The sequence below is a fragment of the Pocillopora damicornis genome, chromosome 10 (assembly GCF_964200805.1).
Source record: "Pocillopora damicornis chromosome 10, jaPocDami1.2, whole genome shotgun sequence".
NCBI classification, from domain to species: domain Eukaryota; kingdom Metazoa; phylum Cnidaria; class Anthozoa; order Scleractinia; family Pocilloporidae; genus Pocillopora; species Pocillopora damicornis.
In genome coordinates, this window is record NC_142679.1 from 17,880,437 (window position 1) to 17,895,783 (window position 15,347).

Below are 15,347 nucleotides of genomic sequence, written 5' to 3' on the forward strand. Positions count from 1 at the left end.
ACAAGGGTTGAAAGGTAATAATTATGAACAATTTTATGAAAGACCTGACACCTTAGTGTTAGTCTATTATGAGTGTATTTATATCCAGAGAGCAAAGTCTATTTTTATCTTTCTCAAGTCATGTCTGATAGGCGTGGCTACACAAAGTGGCCATGCAATCTTTTGGACTTGGCCTTCTTTGCATTCAAGAAAGAACCAGAAACTAGAAGCACTTTTTATTTATGTGGCTAACTTGTTTATTTTGGTGGAATATCATTCACAGAGAAACAGAATCCTGTATTTCTGTTTTCTTGCATAACATCAATGCAGAGCATTTGCCTCAAAAAAAATCACTCGCACACCTTGAAAAGGAGGGAAAGTGATGTTTTGAAGACAATTTTGATTGAGGGAGACCCTGAATATAAAAGACTGCATTTTTGCGTCACTGTGGACATCTGTGCCATGTAAGACTGTACAAATATGCAAGGAAAGAAAAACTTTAAAGAGTGATGACTGCTCACAAGTTTCCCGAAATTGTGAGTGACTGAGAGATTTGATAAACCATTTGCAATCTTAAATTTTAAATCGCTTTTGTTTCCCCTAAGAGCAAAGGTGCCAGGAACATTAATCATCCAATGCACATTGATGTTTGTGAACGTAATCCCTGCATTTTTTGGTGTACTTTACACATCATAAAGTGGAAAATTTTTTTAAAATTTTGAAGATTTAAATTATTTGATACCTTTAGTGTAAATAGCAACAATTTCCTTTTATAAATTGTGAATTCAGATTGGAAATTAGTGAATTGTGAAACTTTTTAAGGTATGTTTGAATTAATAATCCAGAAATGTCAGCTGTGAAATTTCCCCTCTTGCAGATGAACAAAACAGTAAGGACCACACATTTTTTTTCATTATTCATTCTCTTTAAACCACTTGCATTGTGGGATTATAGCTGACAAACTCTGAAGATAGAAATCCCTTGGCATTCCATGATTCTGTCACTGTTGACCATTTATGGATTGAGTTCAAAGGTCATGCATAGTTGTGATTGATGGATGTCACTCTATGTAGTAATATTTGACAACAAAATGAACTATTTAAATGTGTTATTAGAGTTTGAATGGTATTCACAAGCATAGTAAGTTAGACAGATTACTCAACACCTCTTCTAAAGTGCCATCAAGTTGTGCTCACTCTCTTAAGGTTTCTGGTCCAAGAACTTATGTAATACTATTTGGTCTAAACATATTTTTAACTCAGACACTTTAAGGAGTGACGTTTTAAATAGATAAATGACTTTAATTCATGCTATGTCTTTTTGAATCAGTTAAGTACTACCTACTAATGGTATAGGTAGTTGCATTGAAAATTAGAATACCTCTAGACTATCATTGCATCAATAATGTATTTTTAATATGCAGACATTGTAAATATTTTGCTAATTGATGAATATAGGAATAGTGTTATGTAGAGACCGTGAAAATCCTGTACAAATTAACTTTGGAACGAAATCAAATGTCTTACCATTTTGTAAATCTCATTTTTTTTCATTATTTTGGTGGCGAGGTGGTTGCAATAATTTCCCAGGTCAAAAAGATGGGTCAGCTGTTTGGAATACTATATATTTCTGAATATAATACTAATTCATGGGATCATTCTCTAAGAATGTAATGAAAAAGCGCTATCCTGACTTTTGTCTGTTCTCTGCCCAGTGATCTTCGGCCGCGATTGAAATTGGACAGGAATAGCTTTCATTTAAGATGTCCATCATAGCAGTCCTCTCTCCCTGATCAACTGTATCAAGAAGTCACCGCTTGTTACGAAGGGCATCTCGTTACGCGTTACTGCGTAAATGGCTGTAGAGAGAAGGGAATGCGCAAGGAGTTGACTGAAGACAGGAAGACTCCAAATAACTGCTATCTGCTCACCTAACTGCATGCTGATTGCTAATTGGACCAAATTAAGAGGGAGTTGCTTGGAACCTTGCAAAGTTTTAAACCTACCTCGAATTTACTCATATTTGCCGCTTTGAGTTTCAACCTTAATCTCTAGTTCGGGAAACACGAAATTTACCCACTGACACAGCTCACCGTCGTTCTTTTAGGAGGTCGACAATAGGCCTTATTATTCGAACAAGAAGAAGTTAAAGTGCTCTGTATGCAGGGCACAACGCCCGTGTTGTGAGAACGATTCATTTTACAGATTAACAAAACACGAAAAAATTTATATTTTACATGAAAAGATGATGTACGTCACATTATACATGAAAAAAATGCACTTATACATGGAAAAATATTCTTGTCTTTGAAAAATTTACTCGTGCTTATTTATACTAAATTGCACTCGAAATCATGTTGTCACCTATACAACGTTCCCGGATTTGTTGAACAGGGTACAATTCCGCGCGCTTTTGATACCCTCGTTTCTTCAGTTCCTCCTATGAATCTCTGCATATCTTCGTTATTTCTCAATATTTTCTGAAGGGAAACCTTATCTCTGCAGACCTAAATTCTTAACATGAGAGGCAGACGTATTCACAACTTGGTTGAAAAAAGGTAAAGTGAAACAGTTTTACTATTGTCACTTTGTCGGGCATTATAGCACGCAGAGCAGGTTAAAATGGAGATTTTGATGGGCGGGTAGGTTGACGCGGCTCTGAGTTGATCCAAACACATTTATACCCGCGAACATAACCTCTTTTGTTTTCTTGTAATCAAGCTTGTTCATCTCTTCAGAAACTGTTAGCCTGTTGCCGTCCTCTGTGCCGTTAAGGAAGCTCATTTGCGATCCTTTTAAGTGGAAGGAAGCTCTGAGCTGTTTGAGCTTAAATAGTAGACGATGGAGTACTGTAGAGGTAGCATGGCCAGTTAAGTTTCGATTAAGTTGGCCTCTTAGTGAGAGAAAACTCACAGAATCACTACGCGAACACAGGAAAAAAGGTATTCCTGAAATATTATTTCGACTTTTAATGGGTTACACATTGCAAATCTTCAGATTGAACAATTTAACTACCGCAAAGATTTCCACGGTTTGCCAAGGGGAACATAACAGAACGTTCCGTATGATGTAAGAAACGCGTATAAAATCACTGTGTCCAAATTTTTACAGGCGCATACATCTCGCTGCCATCTGGTGCCTTCCACATACCCTTCATTTATACCTTTAATCCTGTTTCAAATACAAGGTCTTAAAAGATCACCTCTGGATACGTTTCCTAAATTTCTTGGTTACTTCAAGTTTATAATTATTTAATGGATTTTGGCGATTCAAGTACTGAGATGATTAAAGGCCACGACCAACCAAAGATAACCTAAGAAGTTTTTCCAACCACGAATGATTGTGAAGAAAAATCTTTCAAAAAATTTTGCCAGAGGTTTACACAGTTCTCCTTACAGTAGAAGTACTCATTGAACAAAGTATCCTTCAGTCTTCACATAAGGTAAAGGAGATTCATCTTTCAGGTAAGTTAAAAGCCAAATTTTACGACAATCAATGACTGGGTGAAGAACGCGTCTGAGTCAGTTTTTTTTTTTTTTTTGGAAAATTTAGATCTTTAAAACTTAACATTCAAACCACAGGTGTCGAGATCAAGATAAATCATACTGATTCACGGTTCATTAACAAAAAAACAAAACAAAAAAACCACTCTAATATTACGTAGCACTTTTTTCGGTTCGTTATTTCACAACTGTAGTGATTGGAAACTTACTTCCAGCCCAGTAAATATCCCATGTTAGATCAGCAGTGATCCCCACGACAAGGTACTGATATTTCAACTGATATGCTTAACCTTCTTTCAAACTCTCCGTCTGGGTTAAAAAAAAAACTTTGTTGATTATTACGGCGAAAGTTTACTCAGAGTTTTAACTTCAGACGCTACTCATCCTCGAAATCAGTACACTCTCTACTATTGAATAGAATAATTTTTCATAACCTATTGTGAAATCATAACAGGTTTCCATTTCCAAAAATATTCTGAGGATCCACTGCCTGCTTGATGCCTCTTAACATTTCAATACCTACATCAGAGACGGTTTGACGAAGCCACTTCTTTCTGAGTTTGCCCACTCCATGATGATGAGACAAGCTACCACCATTGGCGAGAACTTCATCGCGGGCAGCACTCTCCACCGCGTCGTACATCTCTAATGGGTTGGGTAGCCCGCGGTAATTGAAGCCAAAGTAGAAATAAACGCATGCGCCGGCATCGTATGTCTGCGTCACTCTGCAGGTGGCTAAGGGTGGGTACTTGATTCCAAGGTTTGCACACTTCCGTTTCAGCGCTTCTTTCACGTTGCGACACAGGTCTGTGACTCTGTCCCAGGGCACAGATGTTTCGAATGACTCGGCAAGGAAGTGATGATCAAACCCAAGATCCCTTAGGTAGGCGATCACAAAGGTCAACATGTATCCTCTCTGGCCGTTTTCTTCGCCCCCTGGAATCCCACGAAACTGGGAAGCGATTTCGTAAATTTTCCTCTGTTGGCTGGCGACAGTTTGTTTGTCTCCCTCAAAAAGAAGTGTAGCTACCGCTAGCTGATGTGGGTCGAAGCCTTTAAACTTGGTCAGGTAGACAGCTTTGAAGCCATCGATAAAAGACTTGAAATACGATCCACTTTCAGATTTCAGGGCTTGTCCAAACACGAACTGTTCGTTATCCATTAAGCGAATCGAAGCTGGAGCACAGCGCTGTTTGGCAATCTCTCTCACGCAAGCCACCCCAATATCGAACGTGGGAAACACAATAGAGCCATAGACTTTACACTCAGGTAACGGACGGATCCGCAAACTAACCTCAGTTATCACGCCCAGCGTTCCCTCCGAGCCCATGATGAAATGGTGGATATCCGGGCCAGTAGACATCCGGGGAACTTGACAGCTTTTTTCAACGGTTCCTCTTGCTGTCACCATGCGCACACGCACTAGAATGTCTTCAATATTACCATAGATGTTCTTCTTCATACCTGATGCACGTGTGGCGACCCAACCACCCAGAGAACTAAACTCCAACGAGTCAGGTTCATGGCCTACACAGAGACCTCTGGCATTCAGCTGAAAAAACATACCATGTGAAATTTTAAGTACAGTATTCAGTTCAGTATCAAAAAGGGAAAATGGAGCAGGAAAAAAGGTGAGGTGGGGTGGGGGGGGGGGCCTGGGGTGTGAGTAGCCCAAACAACTCTTCTATATATAGATAGGGGAAAAAACAAAGAGACTATACTTTCATCCCTGATGTAAGGGTTGAAGGGATGAAAGTACAGTCTCTTTATTTTCTTCCCTATCTCAATATATATCACACTCTAAATGATTCATGATAATTGTTTGGTATGCTTTTTGATTCCAATTACCCTTCCTCCTTCAAGATTTTATTTGCAATTCTCTCTTTTGAATAATATCTTTGAAAAGAACATGGTTTTAAATCAAGATAACACACCCTGGCTAACGAGTTGTCTATTGTCACCACTTGTGAGTAAGACAATAGCTTCATGTTGTAAGGAGATGTTGCATGTTGTTCACTTCTGTTAAACTCTAGTCTAGCCCCACCAGTTGAAAATACTGCACTTACACCCCAAATGTTACATGGTGATCAGTAGGTCGCAGTTGTCAAATCCTTTACATTCACAAAAATTTAACATTTCTGGAAACCCAGGATTAAAATAGGTTGAGATTGAAATGAGGGATACAAAACTATGCCCATGCTTATGATGTTAGAAAACAATTTTTTTCACCTTGTTGAAAACACCTTAAAAAAAGCTTTCTCTTTCCATGATGACAGACCCAAGTTCACAGTGGACTAACAAACACCTCAAAACTAACCTGTCCTTCCAATTCTTGACCAATAATCCCTGCCTCAATGTGAGCCACCAAGTTTTCTTCATCAACCCAAAGAATCTTTTTCATCTCTGTCATGTCCAGGGACACAACCATTCTCTTCTCTGTAACTGGGCATTCCAATGCGCTGGACACACTAGTACCACCTCCAAAAGGTATAATACAAACATTGTGCTCCACAGCCAGCTGCACTACCTTCTCCACCTCTTTATGACAGCTTGGCCAGATGACAATGTCTGGAATCCTGTGCAGCATTCCATGACGAAGCTCAAAGATCTCATGACAAGTATGCCCATGACCATGGAAAAGCCTCATATGTGGATCCAAAGAAAACTGCACTCCTGTTCCCTTGACATGATCTAAAAAAGGCTGGTTAATCTGTGAACTTGGTAAAGTGCTTGGATCAGGAAGAGGCTGAGCAGGAGAGGAAATGTTTACATCCGCATGACATGATTTTGTAAACCAATCCACCAATTTAGGGAAAGAGTGTCCTCCAAGTATGTAACGAGATCCTGTGAATACAGCCTGGCCATCCTTATTGATTAAAAACTTTGAGTCATCATAGCCCCAGCCATTCCACTTCAGGATGTCATGCCTGCCTGGATTTTTGTCCTCAGCCTCAGTGGTTGGTTCTGCTGTTGCATCTGCACAATTTTGTTTAACCACATCTGTTTTACTCTGCTGGTCTAAGTGGCCTGCTATTAACTTTAGTCGTCTGTTGCTGCTCATTGTGGTATCTGGACTAACCTAAAAATTTCATTTTTGCACACAAACACAAGAATTGTTGTTTATTTTAATTGACTGTAATTCATTTCAAAATCAATAAAGAATATCAAAATGAATTAAATCCTGAATCAACCATAAAACTTCAAATTTCTTCCTTTAAAAATACAAAATGAAATGGTCTTTGCAGTGAAATGAATTTTACGAAACAAAATGTATTATAATCAGACAATTTAATAGATATTATGCAACATAAGTATACATTGGGCATCCTAGATGGCTCTGGATCAATGGTAAGTCAAGCTCCTTGAGAGAAAGAACCAAATGCAAAAACATTAATTTTTATTGGGTAATGTCACCTGGACATTGCATAAACTTACATACACTGTTCGGTCTTTAGAATTAAAGTGCGAACGTTCAGATAGAAATCACAATCTTAAGAGCTCAGTATGTGATTTGAATACACTATAGTATTTCTACGGAAAGGTTGAAAGTTTTTCGGATAAAAGTTAACCGCTACATACCCCTGAAAACAAAATATTTTTTGCATGATTTAATTTAGCTATGAGTTGTGGTGTGACATAAATGTATCCCATTCCGTAAACACGTCAACGCATTCACAAATTTAAGTTTGAACTCATCGTTACCACACTTCATGCGATTCAAAACATCCAATTTAGCATAGCTTTTGTCAGATGTTTTCAAATATCCAAAAATTGATGCTTAATTGTCTCTTGTTCACACAAGATGTACAAATTCAACGAGTTACACCCTTCTGTCGTCTGTCACGCAGCTCAAACCACGGGTTGCTGACCTAAAATCATGCTCAATTCTTCTAATGTAAAGAAAAAAACATGGACTTACGAAAACAGTGATTCACGAGGAAATCTCACCTTCCGAAAAGCGTCGAATTCTTCGAATTAATTTGCTACTCAGAAATGATAATCTACCCTCCTACCATGTGATGAACAACGGGCTCAAGCCATAGAATTCAATTGCCGCACAACCGAGGTCAGCTGGGGCGAGGTAATCTTACACGTGCCAATCCATGAGCTCTAAATATGGCGACAACGAGCCTCTCCAAAAGAAAACAAATCAGATTGTCATCTAACAGCAGTAATCGCGATTCTCAAAAGATCAGCAAGGGACATGTACACGCCTTGCAATGTCTAAACAGAATGGAAGAGTTAAGAGCGAGCGAGATCCTTTGTGATGTTGTTTTGGAGAGCAACGACGGAAAACTTTTCAAAGTGCATAAACTTGTTTTGGCTTCCTGCAGCTCGTACTTTCAAGCCATGTTCACGAATGAGATGAGGGAATCCAGGGAGAGCAAGATTAAAATGGCCTTAGAGTCGAATGTTTTGAAAGTTCTGGTAGAATATGCTTACACCTGCAAAATGGACCTCAAATCTCTGGCTGATGTCAAAGATGTCTTGGTTGCCGCAAACATGTTGTTGTTTTCCGGAGTGGAAACCGTTTGTGTGGATTTCATTAGCAAAAAAATCAGCAAGAGCAACTGTGTCGATATACTAACATTTGCTGAAGCAATATCAAGTGAGGAATTATTAAGAAATGCGTTTGAATACATGGAGAGGAACATTATGGAAATTAGTTCTCACAAAGGTAATGTTTGAGGGTAGTCAGAGACGAGAATTTTGGCTCACTTCCTTGAAGGGAAGGGTCTAGGAGTTAAATTACATGTATATTTATGTAGGGAGGAGATTCAAACGAAATTTATGGCTTAATACAGACAAAATTTTGCTTTTGAAGGGGAAAAAATTTTGTATAGTGCACATTTGATTTTTTTTAAAGAATAGTAAGATTTATATTTGAAATTAAGTTCCTGAAAATGATGTACTAGAAATTTTGGGAGAAGAAAAATAGCTTATGGTATTTGCTTCTAATTGGAATTTGGAATTGTTTGAGAGAAGAAATGTAGTTAAAAGGTTTTTAGAGATATCATTTGGCTTTAATTCACAACTGTTTGTCACTTTAACTCTTACTGCTAATTCATATTCAAAAAGGTAGGGTACATTTTAGTGGATTGCAAAGGTCCTTGTTTTAGAACATCTTTTGTGTGGATGGGTCAAAAAGATAAATGGATAAATTTGTTGAATAGGAAAACCAATGCTTACAATGGATCTTCTTGGAAACAGGGAATATTTAGACTATCACTCACCCTTATCTTAGTTTCTTTTCTGGCCACAGAAAAATTAATTATCAGTTTGTCCTATGTTATTTGTTAATTCTGATTAACAAATGTAGGGATTCTACTAACATTCATATTACAAGGTATAACTTTAATTTCTCTTCGTTACAGGTTTCCTCTCCTTGCCTGCAAATCTGATGACCAAACTTGCATCCTCTGAAAATCTGAACATTTGCAGTGGTGAAGAGGGACTTCTAAAACTTGTTTTGTCATGGGTAAATCATGATCCTGATAGCCGATTTCCACATGTTCCTGATGTAATAAAAAATGTGCGACTTCCTCTTATTCCAAGAAATCATCTGATACAATGTCTTGGAACTGAATTTGAAGTACTCAAGAAACATGGTAAGTCCTGTTATAAGTCCTTTAAACATTCAAGCTATTTCATAGAATCTGGAAATATTACAGTTGTGCCAATAACCTTCTAGAATTGCCAGATATTTCAACTTTAATCCATTGCTTTTGCCTTTTTTATTTTGTTATAACTTTTGAAAGGTTGTCAAGCTCTCATAGAAGAAATAGATAACTATCAGCTGCATCCAAAGAAGAGGTGTTTTATTCAAACACTCCGAACACAACCCAGGCAAAACACTCCTAAAAAGCTGTGCATAGCAGGTGGCCTGTCGGGATTTGACAGTCCTGATAGATATTTGAACAGAATGGACTACTTCTACTTGGAGGATGAAGAGAAATGGGGAGAAATGCAGTCAATGTCTGTTGCCCGAGAATCAGCAGGTACTGAGTGACAAAAGTGTGACTTGCTATGAGGAGAAAGATCTTGCTCTCATTGTTCAATTTTCTCCATTGTAAAGCTCAAAATAATAATTTCCACACCTAATTCTGATTCAGTAGAACCTCACTGGTTAACAAGAACCTTCTGCTAACTCAAGCTGAAAGTTGAAAGGTCTCAGTGCCACAAAAGTCAAATTAATCATATGTGTACACATGATATGTACTTGCCCTATCTAATTCAAATGTTGTTTTTCATAGCAAGGAAAGCTGTCTCCAAATGTTAATTTAGGCTTGAATGGGGAGCAGTGCAGTCTAGTATGTTAACCAGTTTTTGGTCAGCATATTCCAATATGTCCTAACATTGTCATTGTAATCTCCTGATCACTTTTCAGCCGTTGTTAAACTCAATGGCCTCATCTATGTGATCGGTGGGGTTAGTTTCACAGCTAACCTTGGCTCTGTTGACTGCTACAACCCACAACTGGACTCATGGAGTGAACTTCCACCACTTAAACTTTGCAAGGGGCAAGTGGCTGGCACTGTATTCAATGGATGTATCTATGTGATTGGGGGAACAGATGATTACCTCAGGGAAGGTCTGAAAACTGTAGAGAAGTACGACCCATTTACTAATGAATGGGAGGTGATCACACCCATGCACACGGGCAGAGGAGCTCTTGGTATGTAACGATACCCTTTTGTCCTTTTTTTATGTTTTGCTTAAAGGTTACAGCAAGTTATACCATTCCTCTGAGCCAGCACTCTTATAACCAATTTCTCCTAAGAATGTCAGCATTCTTATTACCAATTTATCCTAAGAATGCTCTTCCAAGAAATTTTGCTCCTTCCAGGTAATGAATTACATTCTTAGAAGATCCTCGCAGCTAAGAACACTACTGAAACTAGTAGTTGTAAATAGGACCTGAAAAAAATTCAGGCCCGTACGGGATTTGAACCCATGACCTCTGCGATACCAGTGCAGCGCTCTACCAATTGAGCTAACAAGCCAACTGGGAGCTGGTCAATGAATTGGGTACAAATAAACATCCAAGTGAATGAAGAATTTAGATATATGAAAATTCACATATTTGCACTGCGGTGGAGAGGTCCTATTTACAACTACTAGTTTCAGTAGTGTTCTTAGCTGCGAGGATCTTCTAATTTCATCTCTCCACCGCAGTGCAAATATGTGAATTTTCATATATCTAAATTCTTCATTCACTTGGATGTTTATTTGTACCCAATTCATTGACCAGCTCCCAGTTGGCTTGTTAACTCAATTGGTAGAGCGCTGCACTGGTATCGCAGAGGTCATGGGTTCAAATCCCGTACTGGCCTGAATTTTTTTCAGGTCCTATTTACAACTACTAGTTTCACTAGTGTTCTTAGCTGCGAGGATCTTCTAATTTCATCTCTCCACCGCAGTGCAAATATGTGAATTTTCATATATCTAAATTCTTCATTCACTTGGATGTTTATTTGTACCCAATTCATTGACCAGCTCCCAGTTGGCTTGTTAGCTCAATTGGTAGAGTGCTGCACTGGTATCGCAGAGGTCATGGGTTCAAATCCCGTACGGGCCTGAATTTTTTTCAGGTCCTATTTACAACTACTAGTTTCAGTAGTGTTCTTAGCTGCGAGGATCTTCTAATTTCATCTCTCCACCGCAGTGCAAATATGTGAATTTTCATATATCTAAATTCTTCAATTACGTTCTTGTTAGTATTCGTCCCTGTTTACTTCATCTGAATCAGTGAAGCAAAATTGGCATCCGAATACAAAAAAGCCTAACGGTGGGCCTCTGAGTAGGTTCTATCAACAGCTAAGACCATTATCATTACAATGTTAAGATCAATACTGGTGTCATTTTCCCAGGTGTGGCTACGCTAGAAGGCAAAATATACGCTTGTGGCGGAGCAAATTTCAATTTTGCGTTCTCGTCCGTTGAAGCCTACGACCTGCAGAAAAATCGGTGGCATTCTGCTCCGCCCATGAAAAGAGCACGAGCTTTTCATGACGTGGTCGTTGCGCACGGTTGTCTGTACGCGCTTGGAGGCGCTGAAATGCAGAATGGTCAGATAGCAAACGTTCAAGCCTCGGTAGAGAAATTTTGCCCACAAACAAATCACTGGACTATTATAAAATCTCTGAACCTGCCTGCCTGGGGAATCAGGGCTGCAGTTAATGAGAGACCACGTGATCAGGACGTGGATGTTTACATCGTTGGACAGTTTGTTGTGGGATCAGATTACGGTGCGATAGCCAGACTCTGCCTTGGTGATGACGATACGTATATGCTTGTGCGCGTTCCGTATGTCGACGAACCATCACCTAGGATTCAGGCAGGAGTTGTCATATTGCCATGAAGGTATTGATATGCAGAATATAAGAACATTTTATTTAAGACTTACGAGAAGTCTAACTTTATCGCACACTTTACAAAAAGTTCACATTTACCGCTTGCCAAAGTAAAGGGTGTGTCTAGACATTGAAAATATACCATGGAACATAAAGACAAGCTGGTCGATGTTATTGTATCACTCAAAGCGAAAACTGCTATCTCCTATGGCCTCTGCATTTATTCCTTGGGTCAGACACTGGGCTGACTTGCTTCCTAAAGCTCTCTTTCCATTGGAATAAACAGTGAATGCATTCATTTGAGAAGGTGGATAAGAGGGGCTTTCCCGCTCACGAAGTTCCCGATTTTTGCCACTAAGAAGTCGATAAGGGAGTTAGAAATCGGTGAAAGCAACAAGGAAAAAATATATTCATAGAAGTAACTGAGCTGAAATTTCCCCTATTAATCAGAATTGGGTTGAAATCTCAGCATGGTGATGAAATTTCTTGCATGAAAACGAAACAGAATTCATTCTGCCAACTAGGTTGGAGTATTTATATAAAGAGGACGTTAATCAAATTAGTCTCGTTTCGTTGATTCCTTCTTTTCTCACTTTGCTATTAAAAGTAGCCCCCTTCCCCCCCCCCCCCCCACGGGCTTTTAGACGAAAGAAGGAAGTAGGGTATTGTATTTGTTGATTAAGTCAACGATTCCATAAGCAATCCTTCACAGTAACAGTTTAAAACTGCGTGGCTTCATGCACGTCTTTCAAGCAATCATCTTCCCTGAATTGACCCTGATATCTGAACCGTCGTGGTATTTTGTTAGGGCCTCGTCTTCAAAACAATTGGTTGCTATGTTGCTCTTCTTTATCTCTTCCATCTTGTGCGGAAGAGCTCACTACAACTTTTCGCGGAAGCTGAAACCGGCCGCTTTGTTTTGCTTCCGGGTGTGACGTGACACGATTTCTATGGTTCTACTGCCATTTTAGTTGTAAGCCTTATCAGTTTGTGTCTTTCTAAGAAATGCGCCTCGCACAATTATTTATTATGATATTTCGCCGAAGCTGAAACAACTGAAGACGAATTCCAAGTTGCATCATTACAGAATCGCGCCCATTGAAAAACGTCGCACGGGAAAATGCAAATAAGCTAGAAAAGAGAAAGAGAGCATGCGTAACTTCACGCAGGCCTGTCAATCCGACTGTCAATCATGTAATCCCCCGTGTACGCAGTGTTCGAAAGTATTGTTTCTTGTGCAGACAACCGAAACGTAGCGCTTTTCATCGAAGAAGAATAGACGTAATTAGTGGCGTTATCTTGATTAGGTTATATTGTTTAAAAATCGGTCAGATGTAAAATTAAATTACCTTTCAAATGCCGGGTTTTCAATTTGTGTTAAGACTCAAATGCGGCAGATTTGCGAGGTTCGACCATCAACTTCGCCAAGAAAGCAAAACATCACAGAAATATTCCTTTTAGTAAAATTTCCGTACTGCCCCATACTATCGTAAAACAAATCTGTTTTCCCAATGGTAAAGTATTGTTTTTGTCACTCTCTCCAAGAACTGAACGTATAATGTAGTGTGGGGCTGTGCGGAATTTTACCTTCCTTTTTGGCCCGTTATTGCCGTCAGTTTCAGATAACACGTCGGTAGTCTAATTACTTTTCGAAAAGCTTAAGTATACGTTGTAGATTCCCGCTCCACGTAGGTGCACGCTCACGCTCATAAGCTTACGGATGAACACTTCACGCTCTTTTGATATGCAAACGCGGCCCTCGCTCTTTACCGACGAAAAGAGCATTTCGTCACTTTGAAACAATGCTAATTGCTCCAATTGTATCTCCATTGTCTCTAAACGGACACAAAGCGAAATTTTACAACTCCCGTTTGGGAATTTGTCAATTCAGATCTAAAGCGACCGAAGTTGGCGGTGAGCGTTTGCAACCTCATTCCTAGGTCATTGCGCCCGCAAAGCATCATGGGTACCCCACTTTTCTCGGGCGACGCTTTTCAATGGGCGCGATTCCGTAATGTGATAAACATCATGTCAATACTTTATTTAAATCAACCCAACTGAATTAAACCTTTCCCTCCCCCTTCAAGTCTCCCACTAAGAAATAAGTAAGCTTATCTACCAACTGGCGAGCTTCAACTTCGTACTTCGACGCTGTTAAATTTACTGATAAGATTGTTTAGTTTTCTTTTGGCATATAGGAAAACTCTGAACTCGTGTTTTACATTTATCCTGGTTTATGTCTTTTCCACAAAACACACATTCGCGTCTTGTTCTTGAAGAGATGAGGAAATGAAATTGGCCTTGATGTGCATTGGACCGAAAAGCAATTGTTTACTAAGCCGGAACTTTGTGTTCACGGCTTTTACGTTCCAGTCGGATGCTACATATATTACTTTGTTCAATTAGAGTTTATATTTATTGTGCAAATATTTATCCATGCAGTTTTGTGGATAGTTTTTTTTTTTTAAAGAAGCTTCTAAATGATTGTAATTAATATTGTGTTGTTTTATCCTTATCGTGCGTTAGATTACATGGGCTTGTTTTTGTAATAAACACAACTTCACCCTGAAACATTATTGCTGTCCGTGACGGCATAGATATAACACAAGTTTGTTATATACTAATTGCCTCTCTGATGCCGCTAATCAACTATGCTGTGCTAAAGAGGGTACAAAAGGTTAAATCTAGGATTGTGTTTGTTGCCGCGCGCATTTTTGTAGGCAAAGGAAGACATGTTAGTTGATTTATAAACTTCGATTTTCACCTGATATCGAAACTTGCATGGAAATGTATTACAAGTGATTACTAAAACGGGTTTATTTACGGTGATTGATGTTTATTTGTCAAAAAGAAATTTTCGCCAAGGGCGATTTCAGGCTGACTATCTCGATCATCGCCTCGAAACCTCGTGATTATCACCGGAGGTATCACGCGTTTTCGACGAAAGCAGAACATTTCGTAGAAAAGCTTGTATCCTTACAATAAATCTGTTATTTTACCCTCCCAACTTATGGAGCACGTGTTCCCTATTAGTGGTCATTTTGGTCAATGTTTGTTGTCATAGTTGTTTCTTACCGTTTGTAAATTACAGAGCTGATATAGACGAGTTTCAAGCTTACAATTCAGTTCCAAATTTGTTATTAAATTTTCCATTAGTTATATTTCAAAATTTGAAAGATTTTCTTTTACTGTGCCCTTCCGCTTTTATTGCTATGTCCGCATCCAAATTTTGACATCTCATAGATTATTATCTTAATGAATTCCGCGTTCCTTTCCTATCTCGTGGATTTTGTCACGCCAGAGATAAGCTACAATTCCAGCGTGAGTTGATCAATATTTACATGTTAGAAGATCGTCCGAGATCTACCGGTGTTTTTAGAGTCGACTTGTGCACGCACTCAAACGTAATTTTTCCGAGAAAATGCGGCGCTCACGCGCACAATTTATTAATAATCCATGCGTGACGAATGTTACTATTTCCGAGAAAGAGTGACGATTTAACACTTGAATTC

At 38.9% G+C, this 15,347-nt stretch overlaps 3 protein-coding genes across 4 annotated transcripts in view; 2 read left to right on the forward strand and 1 right to left on the reverse strand.

Annotated features, from left to right (window-relative positions):
* Positions 1-1,516, forward strand: part of LOC113686380 (rab11 family-interacting protein 3) — a 16,450-nt gene extending 14,934 nt beyond the window's left edge. For both annotated transcript variants that reach the window (XM_089185987.1, XM_089185988.1), the window contains exon 14: positions 1-1,516. This exon is cut by the window's left edge and continues 267 nt beyond it. The gene's annotated coding sequence lies outside the window, so the exon portion shown is untranslated.
* A 1,405-nt stretch (positions 1,517-2,921) lies between these two features.
* LOC113686405 (alkyldihydroxyacetonephosphate synthase, peroxisomal) lies at positions 2,922-7,536 on the reverse strand. The gene is made up of 3 exons (XM_027204021.2): positions 7,430-7,536; positions 5,799-6,560; positions 2,922-5,033 (listed from the first exon to the last, which is right to left on the reverse strand). The coding sequence occupies exons 2-3, from the start codon at positions 6,540-6,542 to the stop codon at positions 3,927-3,929; spliced, it is 1,851 nt and encodes a 616-aa protein (XP_027059822.2). The 5' UTR covers positions 6,543-6,560; positions 7,430-7,536; the 3' UTR covers positions 2,922-3,926.
* Positions 7,537-7,557: 21 nt separating this feature from the next.
* LOC113686351 (kelch-like protein 12) lies at positions 7,558-12,394 on the forward strand. Its single transcript, XM_027203964.2, has 5 exons — positions 7,558-8,159; positions 8,857-9,090; positions 9,241-9,480; positions 9,870-10,157; positions 11,353-12,394. The coding sequence occupies exons 1-5, from the start codon at positions 7,598-7,600 to the stop codon at positions 11,841-11,843; spliced, it is 1,815 nt and encodes a 604-aa protein (XP_027059765.2). The 5' UTR covers positions 7,558-7,597; the 3' UTR covers positions 11,844-12,394.
* The last annotated feature ends 2,953 nt before the right edge of the window (positions 12,395-15,347 follow it).

Excerpts from the sequence above, each read along its gene's own strand:
- LOC113686405 (XM_027204021.2), bottom strand. The coding sequence starts at position 6,542 with ATGAGCAGCAACAGACGACTAAAGTTAATAGCAGGCCACTTAGACCAG. Across the intron at positions 5,034-5,798 it reads GTCAAGAATTGGAAGGACAG|CTGAATGCCAGAGGTCTCTG; the intron begins GTTAGTTTTGAG and ends ATGTTTTTTCAG.
- LOC113686351 (XM_027203964.2), top strand. The coding sequence starts at position 7,598 with ATGGCGACAACGAGCCTCTCCAAAAGAAAACAAATCAGATTGTCATCT. Across the intron at positions 8,160-8,856 it reads GGAAATTAGTTCTCACAAAG|GTTTCCTCTCCTTGCCTGCA; the intron begins GTAATGTTTGAG and ends TCTTCGTTACAG. Across the intron at positions 9,091-9,240 it reads TGAAGTACTCAAGAAACATG|GTTGTCAAGCTCTCATAGAA; the intron begins GTAAGTCCTGTT and ends AACTTTTGAAAG.